This window comes from Halichoerus grypus, chromosome 4, assembly GCF_964656455.1.
Source record: "Halichoerus grypus chromosome 4, mHalGry1.hap1.1, whole genome shotgun sequence".
Classification (NCBI taxonomy): Eukaryota; Metazoa; Chordata; class Mammalia; order Carnivora; family Phocidae; genus Halichoerus; species Halichoerus grypus.
The window spans coordinates 139,306,223-139,333,152 of record NC_135715.1 but is presented as its reverse complement, the minus strand read 5'-3'; the positions used below and the strand labels follow the sequence as shown (position 1 = coordinate 139,333,152).

Genomic DNA, 26,930 nt, shown 5'->3' with positions numbered 1-26,930 from the left:
CGAACCCCAGCGACCTTCGGCAAACAACTCTTAATCTCGCGGGCCGAGAGCGTAGGTTTTATTTGTCGGGGGGGGGGGTGAGCGCCGGGAGCAGGGAGCTAATGCAGCCCTCTTCCGGGCACCCCGCCCGCCCGCTCGCGGCCACCCACGGCCGCCCACAGGGACCCCCGCCCGCGGCCAGCGAGCTTCTTGCGTCAGCTGGAGCGGGGGTGGGGGATTTTCGGAAGCTCGGCCCGCGCCGCCAGCCCGGGAAGGAAGGGCCCCGGCGCTTGCCCCGCCCTCGGGGGGCGGGAGGCGGAGTGGGGCAGGAGCCCGGCTGGCCACTCGAGCCGTGTCGCGGAGTAGCGAGTGCCGGGGAGTCTCGTGGAGCCGCCGCTGCCGCCGGGTCCGCGCCGCGCCTCGGCAGCTGGGACAGGGCCGCCGTCGGGGAGCGCCAGAGCACGGTCCCCAGCTCATCATGATGGACTTGGAGCTGCCGCCGCCCGGACAGCCGTCCCAGCAGGTGCTGCCCGCGACCCTTGGAGCCCCGCGGTGGTACCCGGACTGGGGCAGGGGCGCGAGGGAGCCGCGGACCTGGCGGGGACAGCCGCAGCCGACTTGTCCCGTCTACGGCCGGAGTCCGGTCTGCAGCGGCCGCACACTGGAGCCGCTGCGCTTGCGCCGGGCCCGGGCGGGGAGGGGGAGCGAGAACTCCGTGGGCCGCGAGGACCCAAGGGGCAGCGAGGGGAGTGGGGGGTGAGGCCCCCGAGGGCGATTGGGTGGAGGTCTGGAGGCTACGTTCGCGTGCATAGGGCGAGGGGGCCTCTCTAGCCGCGTCCCCAGCTTCCGGAGCTGGGACTCGGGAGCCCCAGCTGGCCCCCGGAGTTTGAGCTGCCCAGAGGTGGCAGGGCTGAAGGAGGGGGCGGACGCTGCCGGTCTGGGGCGGACGCTGGCGGTCTGAGCCGGCGCGGCCCGGCCCTTCCGGGGCTGCGCTGCTCCTCCGCCTCGGAGCCGGCAAAAATGTGCCTAGTCACGGGGCCGCTCTCGGGGGAGTTGAGGTCTCCTCCGGACTGGGACCCGGCGCCCCTGCTCTGCCACCGCCCCCATCCACGGCCTCCGTGGGCGCGGACTGTGGCGCTATGCGCCCACCCCGCTGGGCCGTCTAAGGGCGCTCCCTTGCAAAGTAATCAGTCCATCCGTCGGATCGCTGGTAGGCAGCTGGGCGAGAAAGCCCAGCCCCCAGGGTGGGGGAGGGACGAGGTCACGAAGTGCCCAGCGCGCTCCGATGCCCCGACGTGCGGCGGCCGAAGCGGGCTTGCGCGCTCGCTCGCGTAGTGGGAAAGGCTCGGAGATCCGAGGTCAGCCTCTGGCAACCCGCAGGTAAGTGCGGGCGAGCCAGCGGACTGAGGTCGGACGCCGCCGTGCCCCAGCTCGATCCCCGCGCGGTGCCTCCCAGTGGCGCACGCCGCGTGCGTGGATTCGGCCTCCATGACAGTGGCCGGTTGGCTGTCACGGCGGCCCTTGGTTGGCCCTTTCCGGCTTTATAGCGTGCAAACCTTGCCGCGCCGGGGCCAAGGGACAAGTTGGAGCTGTTGATCTGTTGCGCAATTGTTATTTTCCCCAGGGCGGCTTTGTCTTTGGATTTAACGTTTCAGAATTGCAGTTCCAAAATGTGTAAAGCAGGATACTCCGTTCTGTGCTGTCAAGGGTAAGAGTTTCTCGAGTGTAGATTAGAATTTCTATTGATTTTAGGCTGTTACCGAATTTTCTGCCATCATACACTATTTCTTCCTTGGATGCTTTATACGGTTTTTCTCTATTTAAGAATCTGCCTCGATTTCTTAGCATGTTGCTTCTTTCGCTAGGGCAGAGGGAGGGACACTTGTGTTTCATAACGTTTTGCAAACAAGTTTTGTAAGTTGTTATAAAAGTGAAAACAGGTTTCTATTCATAGTTTGTAGGGATTTTTAAAGGAGTAGATACTTGTATTTCCAACTTTTTTGGTAATTGGGTTCTTAGGAAAAAATATTTGGTTCAAGGAAATGTGTAACGTAATAAGTACAGTAAGAGCATATGTTTATACTCTTAAATGTGAAGTTTTAGACTAATCTCGAAGATTTAAAGTAAGATTTTAAGTTATTGATAATTTATTAATTGCGCTTTTTTGTTGTTTAAAGCTGTTTGCCTGGAACTTTCTCCCAGTTATGATTAGGATCGTATTCTCCCAGTTCGCACTGGTATGAAGTAAATTGTGCTTTCCAATTTAGCTGCTATTCAACAGTAACTCATATAGCCATTTATACAGTAATCTTTGTGATCAAAGGCTATGAGGCTAATGGACTTTTGCTTTTCTAAATTGTAGCCTAGAGCCCTCTCTCATTTTTAAATAATAACGGCAAAAAACTGTAATTTAATATTCCATACATACAAAAGCTCATAAAGCACGTGTACTGCTTTCTCTTTTAAAAGTGAATTTTCAGTTTCATTTGATAAGGTAACTACTTTTCCACCTTTAATCAGACACAATTTTCATATCTGAAGACTATGCAGAAAGAAAATGGAGTAAAATTTGGAATCAGTTTCATGTCTGTAACTGTGATTCATCCTAAATAATTGTTGGTATTCTGGAAAGATTTCATCAGAGTCAAAAATGGATTTTGACCTCTGTCAAAGAAATTCCAGGTGTGAGGTGGTACTAGGATACAGTTTTTCATCCTGTGTGTGGAGGGGATGTTGATAAACAGGGTAGCAAGGAGAGCCTTAGGTTCTGTATTTCCGTTAAGTGGAAGAAACCATCCATTACCCTTTCCAAGGGTGTCTTGGAGAGATAAAGTACTTTTATATAAGAAGGGATGAAGTTGATCTTGGACTAGACTGATAAGATTATTTTTAAAAAGAAAAATAGGACAGGCCTCTCATCTGAATGAATGTTGAGCAAAGAACAACTTGACTTTTTAGATACGAGTTTTTAGACTTGAGAGATTATGGAAGCTGCATGTCAGAGAATAAATTCACAATTCACAATAGTCTTTCTGCATTAAAAATAACGTGGGCCATTTTGGAATCTTTCTTTCTCATTAATTTGTGTTTTTATAAGCAATGCCAGAAAAAAGAACTCCTGTCTTTCTTTAAGACTACCAGAATGAGTTGAAAGCCAAATACAGTATTTTTCTTAATATTTCTTTTTATTCAGGATGAAATATTCTTCAGAGCTACATAGAAAATGAACCCTCTTTGGACTGTAAGCACATTTTTCTGGGAATTGCCTACCTACTGGCTGAACATAATTTAAAGGGGGTTTGGCGTAAATAATATTTTCTCTTTAATTTTTCCTTGATCTGGGGTTAATTTTTCAGTGCGAACTCTTGGGTGCAGGAAGAATTTGGCACTAAGATGATAATAGATGAGTTATTGGGCACTTCTTGCGTGCCGGGCACTGCAATAATTGCTTCACATGCATAATTGCACACCAACCCCATGGGAAGTACTATTCTCTTAAGTTTCCGGGGGGGGGGGGGGGAGAAAAGAGGCCAAGAGTCCTGCTTAAACTGCCCCAACTAGTTTTTTAATTAATTCATCTATTTATTTAAATAATCCCTGCACCCAGTGTGGGGCTCAAACTCATGATCCCGAAATCAAGAGTTACAAGAGCCAGCCAGGCACCTGAGATGCCCCAGCTGTTGAGTGGTAGAGATGGGAATCAAACCACCGTAGTCAGACTCCAGTGGCTTTTACTCGCCACTTCCAAGCTAGACCAGGACTACTTAAACTTTAAACAGAAGGAAAAGCTCATACTTTATTTAAAAAGTGGATTAACTGAGAAAAACTCAGGGAAGGAGAGGCAGGAGTTAAAAAGATTGATCTCTTCACCTTTTCCGTTTAACAAGAAATTCACTAACTGTGTGTATTGGGGGAGGTGGACCTTCTTAAATACAGTTGGGCGCCTGGGTGGCTCAGTCGTTAAGCGTCTGCCTTCGGCTCAGGTCATGATCCCAGGGTCCTGGGATCGAGCCCCGCATCGGGCTCCCTGCTCAGTGAGAGTAAATACAACCTGTCAAAGGGGCCTTTTAAGGAAGACACAGACCTAGAAGGGTTTAATTGAGAGAGGCAGGACCTTTTTTAAATATTTTATTTTTAAGTAATCACACTCACTCAGCGTGGGGTCAAACTCACAACCCTGAGATTGAGAGTCGCATGCTCTACTGAGTGAACCAGCCAGGCACCCCGGGACCATTTCTTAATATCATAGTACTTTAAAAAATCCCTGGGATTTCAGCAGTGTTCCAGATTAGGGTTAGAGTTAGGTTAGGGTTGGGGTTAGGGCATCACATTTTTCAGGGACCATTTTCCTTTTTCTTAACTAAATCTGTTAGCTACTGGAATCTTTGTTTACCTTTATTTGCCTTGTTAGTTGGTACATTCTCCTGTTCCATTGGCTTTTTTTTGTTTTGAAGTAGTAGTCAAAAAGAAATTTGATTGTGAAGATACATAATATGGCAAAGAGTGGGAGAGACTGGGTTAAGCCAGGTTGAAGGTCAGTGGGTAGAATGGGGAGAATTTGAGTGGAAAATGGCTAGGAGAAACCTGTTGGCTCAAATTAAACACTAATCTCTTGTTTGGGGCATTTCTGAATTGAAGCAAGCGTAAGAGCCCAAATCAATCTTGGTGAAGCCTACTTAGGGTTTTGAGTACAGTACATTTCAAAATTAAATATATTATTTCTTAGTCTTTATTGTTAAACAAGTCACTTTCAGAATTGTCTTATTTGTCTGATTAAGGCTGCTGCCATCCAGTGGATGATTTGCCTGAAAGTTAGTCTGGGTAAACCCAGGGCATTTAAATGCCTGGTCCAGCCACTTTGAAAGTTTGCGGAAATCTGTTGCACACCAAGGTATAGGAAGATAGGTTTACTAAATGCAGTATTTGGCCTGCCTCCTTTACCTTTGGCTGTATGTTTGTTTTAAATTTACTGTAACATGGAGAAAAGAATTTATATTTGGTAATACAATTTCTGGGAGTTACTAAAATTTCATTGCCACCTGCTTTTAAATATGCTTCAAGAAACGTTTATTTAAAAGGCTCTAAGATGGGGCGCCTGGGTGGCTCAGTCAGTTAAGCGTCTGCCTTCGGCTCAGGTCATGATCCCAGGGTCCTGGGATCGAGCCCCACGTCGGGCTCCCTGCTCAGCGTGGAGCCTGCTTCTCCCTCTCCCACTCCCCCTGCTTGTGTTCCCTCTCTTGCTGTGTCTTTCTCTGTCAAATAAATAAATAAAATCTTTAAAAAAATAAAATAAAAGGCTCTAAGATACAGGCCAAGGCTTTTTCAATTGCTCAGTTGATAATGGTGGGTTTTCTAGAAGCAAAAGCAAAAATACGCTCAAGTTTACAATATTTACATTCCCAAACAGTATTAGGGGGAAAAAATGGTGTTCTTACACTAACCTCCCACACACACGGACACCTCCCTCAAAAAACCAAGACTGCTAAACAAAATTCTGTTCTGCCTAAAGTTGGGAGTTTTCTGTGTGTCAGCCCCTGCCACAATAAACACTTTTCAGCTGTTACGAATTTTAGGAATAGGGCACCCGGCTGGCTCAGTTGGTGGAGCATACAACTCTGGATCTCAGGGTCATGCGTTTGAGCCCCATGTTGGGTATAAAGATTACTTTAAAAAAAAGATTAAGAAGTTTAGGAACTCTGGCGTAGGACACACTTTTAACCAATCATCTTCACTGCACATGGCCTATAATACCTGGGTGTCATAAAGCCTCATATATGAGAGTTCCTTTGTGTGTAAGCACGTACATTTATTTGGCCTAAACTCTGGTGGTAAAGACAAATCCAGGATATAAGAAGAATTAGAGCACCAAGTCCATCTTTCAATGGCCCTGTTGATAACTGACTCTTGAGACTCATTATAATCCCATCAAGAGCCTGTGTTCTGGAGGATTAAAAAAAAATTCCTTGGCAATGCTAAGTAGTCACTCCTTTCTCACAAGCTCGGAAATGGAGACTTTGGGGTCTGTAGTAACAGCATACCAGCCAGATCTGAGCTCTCCGTTGCTTTTTAAATAAAAGAAGAACAGTTGTATAAGAAAAGAGAAAATCGGATCATTGAAGCCTTCTTTTGAACTTAAAGAGTTTTTGTTTTCCATATTAGCTAGTCTATTAAATCGCCTTTTAAAATCTCTGATAATTTGTCTTGACTGTTTGTCTTTTTTTCCCTGTACAACTAGATTGTAAATTTGTTGAAAGCTGGACATAGAATTTATATTTCTGTCCTTTTTTTAAAGCAGCTTTATGAGATCGAATTCACATACCGTATGTTCCACCCATTTAAGACAGAAGTTCAGTGACTTAGTGTATTCAGAGTTGTGCAGCTATCACCATAATCCATTTTAAAACATTTTCATTACCCCAAAAAGAAAGCCTGTACTTAATAGCAGTAACTCCCCATTTCCCTTTAACTCCCTTAGTCCCTAGTAACCACTTAACCATTCTCAGTCTCTGTGGAGTTGTCTGTTCTGGATATTTCATATAAATGAGATCATGCCATATGCGATTTTGTGTGATTGGCTTCTCTCATTTGATGTAGTGTTTATAAGGTTTAACCTTGGGGTGGCACATTCTACCGTATGGATACACCCCCCATTTAATTTATCTTCTCATCAGTTGATGGGCATTTGGGTTGTTTCTACTTTACATATTTCTTTTTTGTTCCCTGCAGCAAAGTTTCTTAAACTTTGTTGTCTAGTAGAATCACCATTAGTATTTTAAAACCCTGACATCCAGGCCATATCCCTCATTAAATCAAAGTCTGTGGTAGTGGGACCCAGGCATCAGTATTTTTTTTTTAAGGCATCTGAAAAGGCACTCCAGTTTGCAGTCATGTTTATGAACAAGTGCCCTAGAGCACCTGGCTCAGTGCTTGGTACCCATCGAAGGTATGGTATTAGGATGTCTGTCTTAATAATGTGTTTGGTCACTGACCTTCATAACCTAAGGTTGACACAAATCTGGGAACTGTTTTAAGGTCCTGGCAAAATGTTTGAAATTCAGTACATATAACTTGAGCTCCTTAAGCTCTTTAAGTTGATTTGGGTGATAATTTTATTATTAAAACATTTTCTCCCAGTGGGTCAGAATTTTTCTGTTTGGTCAGGAACGTGACCTGTGAGAACGTGCAGTCTGGATTCTTTGAGACTAGCATAGAAGAGGCCTTGAGGACAAAGTGCTTGGGCTAGGTGTTGGAGAGCCTGGAGCCCAGGACAGACTTCGCCTTACTCTAGGAAGTGCTCTGCATTCCTCGGCCTCATTATCCTATTTAAAAAGAACAGAAACCTTAAATCTACAAGGCAACTTTTAGCAATTCATTTTTTGACTGCCTGTAATCTGCCTGGTGAAGTCTACTTTATATTCTGACCTCAGTGGCTGCCATTTGTACTTAGCTGAGTGGCTTTCTGGTGGACATCTTTGGAAACTGAGGCTAATTTCTGAATCATTGGCGAGCGTTGTACAGCACAGCAGTACCCTCAGGAGACCTGAAGGTGTGGTGCAGGGCCTCCTGAAGCTGGCTTAGCCCCGCCTTGCGGACAGGGTGGGAACAGGCCCAGAGGGGAGCAGGCACCCCGCTCCTGCCTCGGCCTCTCTACAGTGTGGCCGAGCCGAACTTTTGCAGCCCATCTCCAGCCCTTCCCCACCATCTGTCATTGGAGGGGTACCGTTGAAGTCACCTCTTGGGAAGCTGCTGCTTTTCTCACTCTAGTCAGTAGTTCAGAATTTTTTTAACCCGTTCTTCTTCTTAAGATTTAAAAAACAGTATCTTACTCTTTCATTTGTTCTTAAGAGTTTTGTGCTAAGTGGTGGATGTAATATATGTTTAAAGTACCTTAAAACAGAAGGATTTCAGCGTTAATATTTAGGGTTATATGCAACGCATACTTGTATTTCAGAGAATTACTTCTCCCATTAAATCTCCTTTTCCTTCTTTGCGGGAATGTAGCCGTCATTCAGGGTAGGGTAGTTCCCATCTACCCCTGCCCCCATGTCTGTGTAAGAGGTTGGGGACAGACTGTCCGTGTGGGTGGCCTAGTGAGAATGGGGATGGAATTTTGCTTTACTCCAGACTTGACAGCCTTTTGTCTGCTCTGCTTCAGCACAAAATAATAATGCACATGCATGTAGAACCCAGCCTTTTCCAGTCTGAGGGATTAGAATCCAGGGGAAAATGATTATGGTGTTCTGTTGTTTTCTGTGAACAGAATTGGAACAGAGGTATGACAGACAATGAACTACGCTATTGCTTCTTTAGGAGCTTGAGGGTTGACTAAAGAACCTGTCCTTTTTGCCACTTTGTTTTATAGTATTGGACCTGGGGAGTCTTACTGCTATGTCTGGAGAGTGTTGAAGAGCCCTGACTTTTTTGATACAGCAAAAAAAATTAAAAAATAAAAAAATTTATTAACATTAAAATCCTGGTAATGAAAACCACCAAAAATAAAACCTGTATTTTTTAATTGCAGTAGGAAAAACTGCCAGTTTTTGAAGAAGTTGTTTTTGTTCTTGGTAATTCTCAGTGAAAATTAAAATATACATTGAGAAAACAGCCCCAAAGGACAGGAACAGGGCTGGTTCACTTTGTGCCAGCTGTGGTCCCTGGCCCGTATGTTCTTCTGAGAGGAACTGAGACCAGGACCAAGAATAAGAACCATTCTGTGAATTCAGGCTCTTTTCTTCTCCAGAGACAGAGGCTCACCCTCTGCTGGAAAATTCTTTACCAGGCTGCATGTTTGGGAGAATTCTTGGGGCAGTGGATTGAGAGTAGGATGATGAATGACTCTGTGAAGGAAAATTCCAGGTTCTATTTGACTTGGGAAAAAGGTTCTATCATGAAAGGGAGAGAGATTGGGAGGAAAAAGAAAACTAGCTTAAGGGATTTTTTTTTAATGAACCCAGGAGGAATACAGACCTTTTGGACTCTTCCTGAGGAAAGCTTCAGATGGACCTGGAATTTTTACCTGAAGATCTAAATCTTTAATCCTTAGATTTGCTCTTCGGCATGCAGCTCGCACTTAGATTCTCCATGTGAGGAAAGGGAAAGTGTTTTCGAGTATTTACTTGTGCTGTTTATACTCATTACCTTTAGTTCTTGTAACAACCCTGTTAATAGAGGTTTGGTCGTTCTTTTTTTTTTTTTAAAGATTTTATTTATTTATTTGACAGAGAGAGAGATAGCGAGAGCAGGAACACAAGCAGGGGGAGCGGGAGAGGGAGAAGCAGGCTTCCTGCCGAGCAGGGAGCCCGATGTGGGACTCGATCCCAGGACCCTGGGATCATGACCCGAGCCGAAGGCAGACGCTTAACGACTGAGCCACCCAGGCGCCCGAGGTTTGGTCGTTCTTGAGAAAAGTCTTTGGAAAGCTTAAGAAAGAGTCCAGAGTTGAGTTTAGGAAACCAGAAACCGCAGGAGATATTTCAAGCAGGGAATTTAATATAGGAAATTAATTCTATAGGTGATGGACAGACAACCCAGAGATGAGCAGCCTCAGGAGGCCACTACCCTCTGGAAGCTGGTACTGCATCAGGACCTGGCAACCCTGAGAGCAGGGCTCTCCCTCCCACCCTCCAGCACCCCTCCTGTGCCCCTTCTCGTGCACTGAGTGCACATATGTGACCACTGGGCAATTCAGTCATCATGTAATCTAGAAACTCCTGTAGGGGACAGATGCGGTCTCCATTAGGGGAGTTCCCAGTTGGGGGGAGTATTCCCATTGTTGGTAGGTCGTGTACCTCCCTTCCCCTGTGAGGTGTCCCCGGGATGCCAGGGCAGGATTGATTGCATGTAGGGATGTTTCTGGTGTTGCTGAAGGACTTGGGCCTCTGGGTCCTGAACTTGGGGAGAAGTTCAAAAGGAGGGGAAAGTATCTTAAGAGCTGGGGAACCTCACATCTTTTCTCATTGATCCTGATAAATAAAGGCTTTTCTCAAACTCCAGAGGGATGGCAGTAGAAATGACTCCCCTAGATAGCTCATCCATCTCCCTTTCTTCAGCACTCATGTGTGTGCTGATGAAGATAGTAATGGAGACCGGGGTGGGGCGGGGGCATGGGGGGAGGGAATTAGTCTTTCTGTGCAGTTCACCTTTTACCAGCTCGCTTCCAATTTGTGAAAAGAATCAGCCTTTTGATGTTACAAGGCATTTGCATACAAACAACTAGCAACTTCACAGGGAAGGAAAGGAAAAAAGCGAACACCACCTGCTAGTACTGTAGTATGTCTTGGACATGTTTTCTTACTGGATCTTGACAATAAATCTATGGTCATAAGGGTCATTACCTCCATTTTACAGACAAGGAAACCTGTTCAGAGAGGTTAAGTAACTTGTCCAGGGCCATGTCCCTCTCAAGGGCAGAACAGGGATTTAGAATGCCCATAATCCCTGTTCTCCCTTCCCTCTTTTCCTCCTTCCTTCCATTTCTTCTTTTCTTATCTAATGAGCGACTCCTTTACAAAGAGTAATTAGGGCAGTGTCCCTACCTCACGGAGCTTGCTTCTTGTTTATCAGAAGGAGTGCTCCTGGGCTTCTCTTTGGGGTGGAGGATGTTCCCACATTCCAGGATACTCAGCACCATTGTGACCACTAGAAAATCCGTCCCCCGTCCCCATCCAGTATCAGCTGCTCGTCGGTGGTGGTGTCAGCCCCAGCAGAACCACTGCGATCCGCTGACTTCCAGAGGTAGTTTGAAGCTAGGACGCTACCGTTTCCAGGAAATCACAGTAATCCCCCATTATCCGTGGGGGTCAGTTCTAAGACCCCCAGTGGAAGCCTGAAGCCAAGATAGTACTAAACCCTATATATACCGTGTTTTTTCCTATACCTGCACACCTAGGACAAAGTTTAATTCAGCAGTTAGGCACAGTAAGAGATTTTAACAACAGCATGATAAAAGAGAACAGTTACAACAATGTAATGTAATAAAAGTTACGAACATGGTCTCTCAAAACACTATGCTGTACTCTTCTCGTGACGATGTGAGAAGATAAGATGCCTGCGTGACGAGATGACGTGAGTGACGTAGGCCTTGCTGTGGCTGCTGTTGAGCCTCTGACGATGCATCAAGAGAGGGTCGTCTGCTTCTGGACCTTGGTTGAGTGCAGGTCCCTGAAACTGGTGGAAAACAAAACCGCGGATCGGGGGCGCTCCGTGGGTACTTCCTTGTTCTTTGTAGGGAAGCCCACCATCTCCTCAGATGGCAGTCTAGTCACACCTTTTATTCTAAACTAGAAGGGAGCGATAGAGAAAGATGAAAGCTCCAGAAACCAGAGGGGCGCCCAGTACGTTTCATTTATTCCGGTAGAGTGTCTGGGCCAGTTCACTTAACTGATCCCTGGATCAATGTCATTTGATACAGTAATACTGTCACTGCTGGTATTTACCATTTCTCAGGCCTACAGCTGCAAGGAACCTGTCCTCCCAAGGCAAGCATCGTTTTAAATTTTCAAGATGAAGTTAAAAGTCATATGCCATATCTCTCTGGGTCTTTACTGCCTTTTCTGCTGGGTACTTTGTGAAGAAGTCTAGAGTACTGAGTATAGAATAGTTGAAGAGGTTAAGATATTGTGGTAATAGATTGATGCTTTGGAAAAAAAGTCTAGAATATGGGGGCAAAGTGAGGTTGCCATGTTTGACCATCAGTCTGAGGGACGTAAGTGTTGTCCTCTAAGAACATACACTTAGCATTTATGTTGACTGATTGATGTCTTACTCAGGTTCCAAGATTCTTTGATGGATATTTGAAGATACTGTCATGTTGATTCCCTCAAAAATTCAATTTTATTGTTAACCTGAAGGGGTAGGTGTTCATAGTTTTTAAGGTGTAATACGTTGTTTTTAGTAAAGCACCCAAGGAATAATTTGAAGTATTGGTAACTATGAAATAAGTCTAATAATTAAATTTTGGGGCGCCTGGGTGGCTCAGTCATTGAGCGTCTGCCTTTGGCTCAGGTCATGATCCCAGAGTCCTGGGATCGAGCCCCGCATCGGGCTCCCTGCTCAGCAGAAGCCTGCTTCGCCCTCTCCCACTCCCCCTGCTTGTGTTCCCTCTCTCGCTGTGTCTCTCTCTGTCAATTAAATAATAAATAAAATCTTTAAAAAAATAAATAAATTTTCTATGACTAGTAGGTCATAACTGATACCAAACATGGTATCTTTGTTATTTAAGTAATTAGAATTCTTTGATCCCAGATACCTTAGGTGTACAATTAAAATACTGAATCCTGAGCCTAAATGTATACTTACTCATTCCACAAATATTTATTAGGTGTTTACACACCCTAGGAACTTTCAGGGCATGAAGTTGTTACTTTTCCAAGGTATTTTCCAGCAAATACATTGTCTTCCTTGAAGGACATTGGCTTTTCAAATGGCCCCTCCTCCTAATCAATCCCTTTGTTCTTTGTACACCTGGATTATACATGTTTCATATCAGTGAGCAAAAATTACTTTACATCTCTGTCCGCTCTGCTTAAGGTATGACTTTCTCTAGGGCAGGGATTAAAATGTATTTTATTCATTTTTATAACTCTGGTGTCTGGCATCGTGCCTAGTGTTTACATAATAGTAGTCGTTCAGTCAAGTGAGGGTGGGCCTGTTACTGCCCTCTACGAGCTTGGTACTTCTACAAGCTCATGGGTGATGTGTGACGGTCCAGAGGAGAAAATGTCATTTCCACCTGGGGTGCTCAGAGAGGACATCCTGGAGGAGGTAGCATTTTAACTAGATTTTTTTTTTTTTTTTTTAAGTCAGTAAGATTTCTTTGGCTCAAGCTTCCGTTGGAAGCCTGAGGAAGGGTGCAGGCAGGAGGAGCTGGGCTCTGGCGACAGATTGGGTCACTAGGGATGAAAAGGTTAATTTGGGGCTGACTGTAGAGAGCCCTGCAGTGCCCACGTGTGGCATTTCAGGTTTTATGTATGTAGCTCAGAATCACAGAAGGCTTTGGAAAGGGCAAGACACATGAGCTGGACGTGGACAGGAAGTTATTGTGGCCCATGAATCAGAAGAGGGATGGGCTGGAGGCAGAGAGAAAGATGGCAGGGAAGACGGGTCTGGGGGTGGCTTAGCTGACTTGGCCTCAGCACATGTACTGAGGATCTGTATTGGTAACTCGAATCTGTACCACCTTTGTTAGCCATTTAAGAAGAATTTTTTCAGCCCCCTTTTCAAAGGAGGGGAGATTTCCTCTTCCTGTTGGTCCCATCATGATAGCACTTGTGCTCAAGCACCCTGCTGTTCCTGTGTGGTAAGAGAAAGCATCCGCCACTGTATTCATGCCCGTGATGGAAGGGGAGGGAAAACGAGCCAGAAATTGCGCTTTGCTGGAGGGATGGATTGTTTTCTTGTCCAAGGTGGCACAGAGGGAGTTTGTCTCTTCGTGCCCTCTAAGATCAATTCACTCTTACTGCCTTTATTCAACTGTTAAGTCTCATCCTTGGCTTCCAAGCCCAGTGATTAGCAGTATTCACCCCAGAGAAGAAAGCATAGACAATATCCTCTCTTTTTCTCTCCCCTGCGTGCTTTGCTTGTAAGCCCCAGGTGAACAGAGGTGGGCATCTGACGCTATCCGTGGTGGCTGCTGCGGTCTCTCGGGCTCTTCCCGGCGCTGGCCAGCGTGCTCATGCTTCAGCACACTGATCTCGTCCTGTGCGCTCCTGATTCTGCCCTGTGAGGTGGACCTGATCCCTGTTTTGTAGGCAGAGAACCGAGGCCCAGAGAGGCTAAGCTGATTTATATTCCAGTGGGATGTGCTTCATTTTCATCATCATTAGAATGTGGAGGACCCCACCATGGCGCTCTTGCGGTTAAGCCAGAAAAGAACTGGGCCTGAGACCGAGCAGACTGTGCACATTCGACAAACAGTGGCCGTGCTTATTGTTCTCATGATTGTGTCTCTTCTCCGTCAGGGATGTTTGATGTGGGGGGCTGAGATTTCTTTGGCACACCTGAAAAAAACCCCTCCTTGAATTCTAGCTGTGTAGTGGCATAAACATTCATGCCCTTTTTTGCTCTTTGCTGTAAACTTATTCTCCTGTGCTCTTCCCTATGCATGTCCCTCACGTTGGGCACTGAAGTTTCCAGAGACAGAAAACCAGTCTGTGGTGACCACAGAGGGGCTGCCTGCTGCCCCGGGTCTCCCCTGTGGGACCCTGCAGCCTATCTGCTGGATTCCCTGTACTGATGCGAATTGATAAGCCATCTCATTGAACTCCTTCCCAGACAGACTCCTTCACTCGTGGCAGAATTTCTTACTCTGGGGTTCTGGGCCTAGAAAAGGAGCAGTGTCCACAGGCAAGTTGAAGGAATAGAGTTTGGGGAATAGAAGTATATTAGTAGAAGGCCAAATCCAAATAGGAACTGAGCTGACTCCGCGACCTTGTCCTCTTCCCAATCGTACCCCTTCTTTTAGTCTTTCAGGACTGAAATGTTCCTTTTGTAACAGCTACCCCCGAGTAATGCTGGCTTAAAAAAAAGGGGGGGTGGGGGTTAGGGTGGTGAAGGGAAAGAAGACATCTAGAAAACCCTCGAGGGGAGATGACACAGCTGAAAACTTCTTACGTTCACTTACCCTTTGATGTTGCCATGCAGATGTCTGTACGTAAATAAATTATGACCTCACCTTCTATTTTTTATATAGTAGTTAGACCCAGAAGCCTAAAAATTAGATGCTTCTCGTGTTCATTTGACATTGCAACAGAAGTTGAATTTATTAACAGTTTTAATACCTCACCCCTGATTGCCCTTTATATTTTTAAGGGGCGTTACAGACTTTTTTTTTGCCTATGGAAAACAACTCTGTGAGGCTAGCCTTAGTGTCCTGGTTATTCCTGATAGGCGTGGCCCAGTGAGGCCAGGCGGCAAGGTCCAAGCCTCACAGCAGAGGCTGAACTGGTACCACACTGGGCAGTCTCCCCGAAGAGATCCTAGGTTATTCTGAAGAAAAGCCTGTGTTGTTTTTGAGTGCTCCTGTGACATACACCTGCGTTGGATCTCATTGTCATTTAGTAGTGGGGGTCTTCAGGCAAAATGACTTAACCTCTTCATGCTTTGGTTTCCTCGCTCCAAAAGGGCGATGGTTATAATACTGCCTACCTTGCAGATTGGTGTGCGTAAATGAGATAATAGACACAAGTACTTGCGGAAATGTTGAGCACATAGAAAGTGCACAATAAATGGTAGCCATCATCATTAGTATTACTTAAATTGTGTCATACCTCTCTTGATCTGGATTCAGAATCCTGTGGCACTGTGATCTTTCATTCTCAAATCTTAATGTGAAGGCTCACCAGGTAACCCTTGTCTTTACATATTCATTTAGCAACTTAATTGAAAAGATTTGCATTAAGGAAAATAAAAGATTGCTGTGCTGGTCTTAAGAGCATGAAATACGATAGATACACTAATTACAGTTTTTCTCTAAGAGGTCCAGATTGCTGCCTGGCAGTTGGCAACAACAGTGGGTATTGTGCATCTTCAAACCTATGCATCTGAAAGTAGCTGAAATATAATTTCCAAACTCAGCTTAATTCATATCCTTAGTTGAAACAGATAGTGCTTTCCCATCACCTAAGCCCCCTATTTCTCCCCATTCTTCAGATGACCTTTGCAATAGTCTGGTAATTGTGTGGTGTCTGGACTAGACAAGTGCTAAGTTAAGGACCATCAAGGTCCCGTCAGTCATTAAGAGCCCCTTTAGGCGTTCAGATTCACCCTAGCACTTGCTGGTCACTGTAGTAGCTTTTTACAAATAATTGCTAGCAGTGTAAATACTACCTAGTGAGGTTTGGAAGACTTAATGTTCCCAGTGTATCCTCAGGAAGTAATTTGCAAAACAGAAGAGATTGGTGCACTAGAATTCCCCCCATAGGAGTGCGGAGGGCTGACTTTGCAAGTTTCCTCGCCGGAGCTGCACTGTCATTAACCACCTTGTCACTTTTGAGCACTTGAAATGGGGCTAGTGCAGCTGAGAAACTGAATTTTTAATTTCAATGAATTTTGATTTAAATTTAAAAACAGTAAAACAAAATTAAAAAGAGTGTTAAGATTTATTTTTTTGTTAAATATAATTTTATTCTGGGAGCACACTACATTTCATGTGGTCATATCCATGAGATTTGTTGTAGTGTATATTAAGTGTATTCACCACTTCTGATACCTCATTGATAATTCTGAATTTTTGGTTACGTGTTAAAATAATTTTTTGATATATTGGATTAAATATATTATTAAAATTAAATTCACTTGTTTATTTTTTGGTCTTTTTACTAAGGCTACTAAAAATTTTTAAATGATACATGTGGCTTGCATTATATTTCTATTGGACGGTACTGCTTTAGAGCATCTGTTACAGGTAGCTAAAATTAGCTTGTCGTCAAATTCAAAATTAGATTTCAGACTTACATTTTGGACATCGTAGAATCAGAGGTATTTAGAGGAAGGGATCTTAGGAGTTACCTAACCCAGCCGTGTCCTTTGGCAGAGGAAGAACCCGAGGCTGAAAAATACTGTAAGATGGCAAGACTAGATGGGGACTGGAAGCTGGTGTTCTTAATAGCCTACTGCTTCGGGTCTGAGGTTTGCTTGGCCTCGGAAAGTTGGTGGACGTCAGGGCTGCGAGGAACTTAAACTTCCCCCAGATCCAGACCGAAGAAAAGGCCTTTCGGAAGAAATTATTTTAGATGGTAAGGAAAAATAATTTTTTTGCTTCACCTACCAGTGGACGGGATGGTCAATTCCGTGTTCGACACGTGTTTTTGTTGGGCTGTATAATGATACAATCACGGGGAATAGTAATAAGGTAATAAAAATAATTCCCATGCTTTGTGTGAACATTTACTTTGGGAACCTCCACACATCTGGTTTTCATACTTAAAGTCATTTTCCCAAAGCCCGAAGATTTTAAACCAGACCCACAGCTTTTGTCTTTGAGAAAATGACTGAGAGTTTGACTTCATGTGTTTATTATTTAGGTAGGTTGTCTTAGGTCATTTGGTAAAAGTCTAGGCCTGTTTTATGGTTCTGTTTTCTTACAAGGGCAGCAAAACTGATTTAAAGAAAGAAGCCACCAGCAAACTACAAGGAATACCCTTAGAGCAAACCCGAACTTTATTTGTATTTTGAGGCGTGGAAGAAGAAAGGGAGGCATTACGATTTACCAAATGGTGATTTGATTTATGAGTATGTCCCTCAGATTAGAGGAGGCTACTTCTGCTTAAATTGTAGGTGACAAGTGTGTGACCTTTGACATTTAGCCTTTCTCAACTTCAGTTTTTTCATCCCACTGATCTTCACACAGAGTAGTGTGAGGATTAAATGACATAAGAATACACGTGAGGGGCGCCTGGGTGACTCAGTTGGTTAAGTGTCCGACTCTTGATTTCGGCTCTGGTTATGATCTCAGGGTTGTGAGATCGAGAGTCCCGCGTTGGGCTCTGCCCTGGCAGTGGAGTCGTTTAAGATTCTCTGTCTCCCTCTCCCTACCCCTCTGCCCCTCGCTGGTGTGCACATGTGCTCGCTCGCTCTCTCCCTCTCTTAAAAAAAAAAAAAAATGCTCGTGAAAGTGTTTTCTGATCTTAAAGCACTATAAATGTATGGGCCGCTGTCTTCAAGGGCTTGCTTTCCCCAAGACAGTGTAGAACTATCTCTTGGATCACACTTGTTCTCAGCAAACCCTTGGATGATTCCGTCAGGTTTGGAATGTGCATTTAGTAGGTACATGGCCTTGTCTCTGGGATTTGGGGATTTGGTGGGGGGGGGCCCACAAATCCCAAGACAAGATTCTGAGTTGCTTTTGTTGTGGTAGCAGAGATGATCTGCCTGAAGGGGTTTAGTTCTGTTGTGTTGAGCAGGGGCGCAGTCTTCAGGAAACTATTTAGAGCTTGGGGGTGGCAGAAGGAAAGTTCTGCACAGAAAAATGCATGTTAGATGTTGATCAAATAACAGGGTTTTATAGGCCACTAATTTGGCCGCAGGGTTCAGTGCCACACAGCAGTTTTGTGAAGGTCTGTTTTCAGAGTAATTCCTAATATTTCATGAGTCCTAAGTAATGGATGTTGTAATAGAAAGTCTACCTTAAAATCTTAATTTGTGTTAGGTTGACCATATGACCCCTCCTTGGTTCTGCTTCATCCTATGAGACCTAGGGACAGTTACTCATTTAGCATCTTGTGGCCTCAGGAACCTCATTTATAAATCTGGGGTTTGGCCTATGGTCTCCCAAGATCACGGTCAGCTTTCCTTAGTCCATTGTGTACTCTAAATGTAATTTAGTGACCAAGAAACATCTGTTCCTGAGAGACCCATCCCTAGAAAGAATGCTTTCTCCTGGTCTTTAAGAACTTGGGAGAGGGGTCAGCTAGGCTGGACTTGCTATTTTCCTTTGACATTTGCCTTGTCTACGAGAAAGGCAGAGGTTTCTGCTTCTCCGGGCCTGCTGTGCCATTTCCGCTGGGGAGCCCTGGGCCAGCCTCTGTCCTCCGTCTGGTGCCACGGCCTCTCCGTTTGTCGCTCCGGCACGTGTGCCGCCAGCTCCAGAGGCACCGACCAAGGTTAAGTTGGCCCGAGCAAGGCTGGACATAGACTGGTGGTTAAAGAGGTGTGCTTGCTAGCCAGCCGACTGTAATGTTTATTCTCACCGTTAGCCTTGATTTCATTATTAAAAGATGGAGGGAGGGGCTGGTTCTGAAATGATTCTGGCATTAATATAGGAGACCTCGTACAGTTAATACGTGTCTATCGTACGGGTACCATGTGCCACTGTGCTGCCAGCTCTGCAGGACACGTGAGTGGGAGGTGGGCACTCGCACACATTGCTGGGGGGGGAGGCACAGCCACTGTGGAGAGCTGTCGGCAGTATCTGTCATAATTACAGATGCAGGCGCAGTTAACCCTTGAACAGCACAGGTTTGAACTGTACTGTCCGGGTCCGCTTACACACACATGGTTTTGGCCACATGTATTTTCTCTTTCTTCTGATTTTCTTAATATTTTCTTTTCTCTAGCTTACTTTATTGCAAGAATGTAATACATAATGCATAGAACATACAAAATATGTGTTAATCTACTGTTTGTTACCGGTGAGGCTTCTGGTCAAAAGTTACGCCCGGGGTTTTGACCGTGTGGGGGGGTTGGTGCCACAAAGCCCACGGCGTCCAAGGGTCAGCTGTGCCATTTGACCCAGAAGTTCCACTTACAATTCTTTATTCCACGGATGTCTTCACACACTTTTATGGAATGATTTACGTACAAGGATATTCATTATAGCATTATTTGTAATAGTAGAAGATCCGAAATAACTTAAAAACCCAAGGAGGGACTAATTAAATAGTTATGTTATCAAATAATATATTATTCTAGTGCATCTTTATGATGAAATACTGCTCAGCCATTAAAAATAATGTAACAGGAGCCTGGCCTCGGCGGTGAAGTGTGTGACTCGATCTCAAGGTTGTAAATTCGAGCTGCTCTTTGGGTGTAGAGATTACTTAAAAATAAAATCTTTAAAGAGAATAATAATATTAGAACATCTCTATGCCGTGATTTAAAACCGTCTCTAAGATACATTAGTAAGTGTGGAACACAATGATGATATGCTATTTTGTGTGTATTTAATAGAATCTCTTCCTAAGAAAACACACAAATTTGATGGCGGCAGTTGCCTTGGGGAAGGGTAACTGGGAGGTTACTTTTGCATCTTTTCAATTCTGTACCACATATGCATGTGTTACCTATTTTAAAAAGACACTGGGGCGCCTGGGTGGCTCAGTCAATTAAGCGTCTGCCTTCGGCTCAGGTCATGATCCCGAGGTCCTGCAATCGAGCCCCACATCGGGCTCCCTGCTCAGTGGGAAGCCTGCTTCTCCCTCTCCCACTCCCCCTGCTTGTGTTCCCTCTCTTGCTGTTATCTCTCTCGGTCAAATAAATAAATAAAATCTTAAAAAAAAAAAAAAAAAAGACATAACGAAGTGTGGGGAAACTACTGGCCTTATGGGAAGGTAGATTGATTGATTGATTGATTTTTAAAGATTTTATTTATTTGACAGAGGGAACACAAGCGGGGGAGTGGGAGAGGGAGAAGCAGGCTTCCCACGGAGCAGGGAGCTCAGTGCTTGGCTCAATCCCAGGGTCCCGGGATCATGACCTGAGCCGAAGGCAGACGCCCAATGAGCCACCCAGGCGCCCAGGAAGGTAGATTTAAATGCAAACGTCTCCTGGCGCAGCTAAGTGGACCTGACTTACCAGCAGTCATCAGGGCAGGCAGGCCCTCATGTAAAGAGGGACGGCTTCCAAGTCTGCCTGTCCTGCCTGGGGAGAGGGCACTGGGGCTAAAGCAGTTTCCAAGACCTTGTCCTGTCGGGGTGTGAGTGCTGGGGAGCGGCCCCACGGCTTGGGAAGAGCCTGGCAGGCCCGGAGGCCGTTCTGGGTTGGAGTCCTGGCTCTGCCGCTTGCCAAACATGTGATTTGGGGCAGGGTTGCTCGGTGCCCAAAGCCGAAATGTGTTCATCCCTAAGTGAAGATAAAGCAGCTCCCTCGGGCACTGCAGTGAGGCTGGAATGAGAACTGCCCGCGGATGCCCCTGTAAACCATGAGTGCTTGGCAGACGCCAGCCACAGTGCAAGCCTGCACGCTGGCAAGTTAGAGCCAGAGAGGGTCATTTAAAAATTAAGGTGGAGCAAAAATGTATCAGTGTATCTCTTCCTCTCTGCCAAATAACTTGGAAGAGTTGTAGAGAGGTTGGTGGTTTTGGAATCCTTGAGCTCTGACCTTGGGGCAAGTCATTTCATCCTCTGGCCTGTTTCCTGTTTGAAAAATGAAAGGGGGGCGCCTGGGTGGCTCAGATGGTTAAGCATCTGCCTTCGGCTCAGGTCATGATTCCAGGGTCCTGGGATCGAGCCCTGCATCGGGCTCCTGGCTCAGCAGGGAGCCTGCTTCTCCTTCTCCCTCTGCCTCTCTCCCTGCTCATGCTCTCTCTCTCTGTATCTCTGTGTCTCAAATGAATAAATAAAATCTTTAAAAAAAAAAAAAGAAAAACAAATGAAAGGGGCCGTCTGTGTGAGTCCTGTGGTCCCTTTAGTTGTAGCATTCCGGGACAGTGTGGCATTAGCAGTAATACCCAGCTCAGCTGACATGAGTCATGCTGACGGAGAAGTCCACGTGTGTGGGGAGGAAGCCTCTGGGTCTGAGAATCATCCATGTGCTGGGGAGTCTGAGCCTCTGTGGGGAGAGGAGGTGACCCACTACCGCCACCAAGAGGGGAGACCAGGAATGCATAAAGTGAGTGGTCATGTGTTCATGGTTCGCTCGTCTCTCCACCTCCATAACCTCCTTTGCTTTTGAATGTTTCCTTGGATTAGACCTTTGGAAACCAGGTGTAACCCTGGTTTATTAAGTGGACATTCACATTCACACAGTTGTGACTTTGTCGGTTGTGACCTCTGTGCAGTTTAGTGATACTTGCCTTGGGGCTGCCTTGGCTCCTATATGCTTCTCATCGTGTCCAAACTAAGATCAGAGACTATCTTACTTATTTTTTTCCCCGGGCACCTTGCACAGTTCCTGGCACCTGAGAGGTGATCTGTACATACATATTAGATGGGGAGATGGAGTGATCATCCATTTGGGGTAGTTACATACACTAATCTTGTTGATCTTGACCCCCACCACCTTTATTATAACTACCACCATCCCAGTAAAATGAAGTTTTAGCGAGGAGTGGCTCATTATTTCAAGAAAGATTTCATACTCGGGGCGCCTGGGTGGCTCAGTCGTTAGGCGTCTGCCTTCAGCTCAGGTCATGATTCCGGGGTCCTGGGATCGAGCCCCGCATCGGGCTCCCTGCTCTGCGGGAAGCCTGCTTCTCCCTCCCCCACTCCTCCTGCTTGTGTTCCCTCTCTCGCTGTGTCTCTCTCTGTCAAATAAATAAATAAAATCTTTAAAAAAAAAAAAAAAAGATTTCATTCTCAAAAGAGAGCATGCTAAAAAAATAAAAAAACAGACCCCTTAGAATGTATTTTAACAGTCTACAGTAAAAAAAAAGCAAAAAACAAACTTAGTGTTTTAGATAGTTTATATGTATTACCACATTTAATATATCTGTATCTAATATTCAGCACCCACCCCACCGTGGCAAACAAGGTCTCTGGCTAGTGGTGGTCAACCAGCATATAGTACTTACTCAGCCTCCAAGCCTGGGTGACTCTCCTGATTCTTTTTAAAGCTAATGGCGGGCAGTTAAATCTGAAAAGGAGCTTTAAGATATAAATAAAAGAAAATAATTTCTTCTTACAAATGCAGGACCTAGGGACGCCTGGGTGGCTCGGCTCAGTCGGTTAAGCGTCTGCCTTCTGCTCAGGTCATGATCTCCAGGTCCTGAGATTGAGTTCTGCATCAGGCTCCCTGCTCAGTGGGGAACCTGCTTCTCCCTTTGCCTGCCGCTCCCCCTGCTTGTGCGCTGTCTGACAAATAAAATCTTAAAAAAAAAAAAAAAAGCAGGACCCAAAGAGGCTAAAGATGACACAGGGTGTTTAGAAGTAGCAGAAGTGGCTGTAAAGAGTGCCAGCAGTTGAGGCGTGCTGGAGCACTGCTCTCCCTCCTGGTAGCTGCCCCGTAGGAGGAAGGCACACCAGGATGGGCAGACAGGGCTGTTTGACCTCAGTGTGGATAGCCGAGCCATGTGGTGAGTCCACGCCCAGTGAATTTCAGTGAACCTTAGGTAAAGTAGATAGAGGAGTTAGATCCAGTGCTCCTGAAGGTTCTTTGACGGCGGGGGGGGGGGGGGGGGGGGGTTGTTTCCCAGTAGGATCATTCTTTTTTTTTTAGATTTTCTTTATTTGTCAGAGAGCAGGGGAAGCGGCAGGCAGAGGGAGAAGCCAGACGCAGGACTTGATCCCAGGACCCCGGGATCATGACTGAGCAGAAGACAGCCAGCCGCTTAACTGACTGAGCCACCCAGGCGTCGCCCCATTCTACTAGGGTTGGGAGACCTACTCACAGAATTCCTTTCGTGTGTGGAGGACAGCGTCCAGAACTGAATGTGATGTGAAAGAGATTAGAAAAATATATCCTCAAGTTTGCTTATCAAACCAAGCCATTCTCCTGCAAACTCACGATAAACCTCCCCAGAAGCCCTCACAGGCCTGGCGGCAGCATCCACCCAAATACAACCAAGTAAGGAGTCTGTTGGGGTGCAGGTGTGAAACTTCTTGTAGATGAGCTGGATCCGTGTACTTTTTGTAGCAGGTGGGATCACCTACCCTTTTGGAAATTCAGTGTCCTTTCTGACTTCTTTTTGGCTAAACACATATGTACCTCCTGAGAAAACCAGCAATCCAAGTTCCTATTCTCTTCACTCTCCAGTTTTGCTTTATCTTTGCATCGTGTTTGCAGCTTGCAGACAAGCATAATGGGTGAGAGTTCCAGTAAACTGGCTGGATCATATTTCTTAGATTGAGTCATTGCTGAGAAACTTCTTTGTGAACAGGAAGCAGCCCATGAAAATGTCTGTACATAGTAACATGCCAGACTCAGGAAACTGGACTGTTTTCTAGTTGAAAGACAAAAGGGTGGAAGGATGATTCCACTCCTCAGGGAAGAACAAACTCGTGATCTAGGGTTTTAACTTGTTGAATAATTGATCTCTTGGTGTATGTGTGAGAATTTTTATTGTTAGAAATCACTGGGGGCGCCTGGGTGGCTCAGTTGGTTAAGTGACTGCCTTCGGCTCAGGTCATGATCCTGGAGTCCGGGGATCGAGTCCCGCGTCGGGCTCGCTGCTCAGCGGGGAGTCTGCTTCTCCCTCTGACTCTCCTCCCTCTCATGCTCTCTGTCTCTCATTCTCTCGCAAATAAATAAAATCTTAAAAAAAAAAAAAAAAAGAGGGCGCCTGGGTGGCTCAGATGGTTAAGCGTCTGCCTTCGGCTCAGGTCATGATCCCAGGGTCCTGGGATCGAGTCCCACATCGGGCTCCCTGCTCCTTGGGAGCCTGCTTCTCTCTCTCTCTCTGTCTCTCATGAATAAATAAATAAAATCTTTATTAAAAAAAAAAAAAGAAATCGCTGATTGTTGAAGATTGGAGCCTTAATAAGATTTCTCAAAAAGGAATGGACTAGTGGTAACTATTACTACCTACTAGGAGTCTCTGCCGACAGAACTTTTTGCTAGGCCAGTTATTTTTAAAAATGGAGCTGTAGTTACACAGAAGTTAACTCGGTGACATTTACACTTGGCCTAGACAGCTGAGAGGCCCTTTCCATGCCTAACATTCTGTGGTTTTACATATGTATATACATACACAAACTTTGGGACTCTTACTACTTCACAATTACTGTAGCAACTATATTTAGACATTAGCACATCAGTGCAGAACCAAAAGTGCAAGAATAACCTGTTACCTGCCTTCTCTAGAATGCTCACTGAAAAAACAATTGGCATTGTCTTGTGTATCTTCTTTTTTTTTTTTTCCTTTTAATTTATTTGTCAGAGAGCACGAGCAGGGGAAGCTGCAGGCAGAGGGAGAGGGAGAAGCAGACTCCCTGCCGAGCAGGGAGCCCGATGCGGGGCTCGATCCCAGGACCCTGGGATCATGACCTGAGCCGAAGGCAGACGCTTAACGACTGAGCCACCCAGGCGCCCCTGTTGTGTATCTTCTTGTAATGACGCCATGGGAGAGAAGCTAAGGGAAGTAAATGGGCAGATAAATATTTATGAAATGTAATAGTCATCAGTGAGATGTATTTTAAAATTATACCTGCTTGTTGTCATTTTACTTCATTTATTAAGGACTGTGACTTGTGAATCAAGGAGAGATTTGTTGTTTTGTCAGTTCTTCAGAATTTGAGCATGCCCTCGGTTCTGTTGTAGCCAGCTATGGCCCTTCGTGTCAGACAGCGGGGTAGGATATCATGTTCCATCGGGCTTTGCTCAAAAATATTGGAGCAGCTTCTGTGGAAAAAATATATATTTTTTAAAGATTTTATTTATTTATTTGACAGACAGCGAAGAGGGAACACAAGCAGGGGGAGTGGGAGAGGGACAAGCAGGCTTCCCGCAGAGCAAGGAGCCCGATGCGGGGCTCGATCCCAGGACCCTGGGATCATGACCTGAGCTGAAGGCAGACGCTTAACAACTGAGCCACCCAGGCGCCCCTTCTATGGAAAAAATATTAAACCAGATTTCATTTTCAGGTGAATAATATAACCACCTGGGCATAATCTAAAGACTGACATGGATGGGGAAAAAAATTACTGAAAAAAATAACTTAAGACTCTGAATGCCAATAATTAATATTTGAATGAAGGAGAGATCTCAGAATAAACTTTAAAAGACTTATTATCTTAATGGAAATACATGATTTTAAGGAGTAGCTGGAGACATGGTTTCATGCTTACACAGAAAAATTGAAAGTGAGTAGCAGTTTTCACTTTGTTTACAAGCTTAGTAATCTGTGCAGTTAATTTTTTTTTTTTAAGTTTATTGGTGAAATTTATTTTTAGAAGCAAACCTCCCACCACCTTCCCATCCTCAAGACAAAATAAAGGATGGGGGGGGCAGGGCAGTGGGTTGAGAGGTGCAAGCCTCATTTACATGTGTGGATATATTATAGAAGTCATTTTATCTTTCATTTCAGATACTTTCCCAAAGCCTCGGTTTACAGAATTACTTAATTTAAGAGGAGATGGTGCTGTCTTGCCTTATCTTTTCTAATTTTTTGGTTCATCTGAGTATGAAAAATGCTGATTTGTTCAAGGCCTTTCTCCTTTCTTTATCCTGGAACAAAAATGTTTGTTTCAAAGTGGTAGGAGTTAATAATCCAACTTCAGATTCCCCATAAAACATGTAATAGATTAAACAGATGGCAAATGATGATATATACATTTTAAATATGAAGATTTCCGTTGGACCAGATGGTGATTTAATGCAAATTGCCAAACATTTATGTTTCTTATTAAATTGTCATCTTTTGTGTAAGCCAAGCTAGCAGCATAATTTGCAACACACTCAGGAATCACTAAAGGACAACAACAAAAAATTCAGATACCAAGTGGCTCCATATGGCATGTGAAGGCTCACAGTCAGCTTTTTCCCTAGTCCTAAGGAAATACCTGTTGGAATGCTGTAGAAACCATTCCCCTGCTTTCCTCTCCTTCCCCAGACTCTACTGACCTGCCAATTAACGTGGCGGCCTTCCTCTTTAGGGGCTTGGAGGGGTTAAGAAGCTATTCTTTCTCAGGGCCTGGGATTTATGTGCCTTAGAGCAGTTTTAGCTTTTCCTTAGGCATTTCCCTTCCCCACTGTCTGGTGTCCTGTTTTTGTTTGTTGATGGGCTGCGCCCAGACTCCTTCCTCTTAGATGGTGCACGTGCGGGGATAGGTCATTTGTGGAAGAAGTCATGTGCCCCGTCACAGGGCTCCTTGCAGGAAGTGCCCCCTGCCTGCGGGGTGGCACAGAACAGTCCCGAGGCCGTGGGGCTCGCCAACAGCAAGTCTTGGGTGGACACAGTTCTCATTTTCAACATAAAGCTTTGAAGATTGCATACAATATCAAATCCCTGAAGGTGTTTTCTTCTGAAAATGATGTGAATATGTGAGTAAGACAGAGGATAATATATGAAGGCCGTGACAAGAAACCCATTGTTGCTTCATTCTAAATTTGATCAGAACATCTGTTTTAAGGAATTCAGGGTAGTTAAGACTACCCTTGCTTTTATTTTTAAGCAGAAGTTTTCTTTTAGAGACTTCTCATAGCAACAATAAACACTACATAAAAATAAACTTTAAAACACAGAGGAAAACCTTTGAGGACACTTTGAAACCTGTTTTGGTCCCACTATGATCTCATGGAAGGCTGCCCAGTCTGCCTTAAGAACAAATAGATGTTGGGGCGCCCAGGTGGCTCAGATGGTT

At 45.1% G+C, this 26,930-nt stretch overlaps 1 protein-coding gene across 4 annotated transcripts in view; it reads left to right on the top strand.

Moving 5' to 3' along the window:
* Positions 1-313: 313 nt before the first annotated feature.
* The window catches only part of NFE2L2 (NFE2 like bZIP transcription factor 2), a 35,095-nt gene continuing 8,478 nt past the window's right edge, over positions 314-26,930 (top strand). The window contains exon 1 of one of the 4 annotated variants that reach the window (XM_036099168.2): positions 314-502. In XM_036099168.2, the coding sequence (XP_035955061.1) occupies positions 458-502 (45 nt within the window). In that variant the 5' untranslated portion in view covers positions 314-457. Of the gene's footprint in view, positions 503-1,037; positions 1,190-1,224; positions 1,360-1,541; positions 1,688-26,930 lie in introns of those variants that run through there. The other 3 variants (XM_036099176.2, XM_036099175.2, XM_036099172.2) reach the window with 3 other exon arrangements.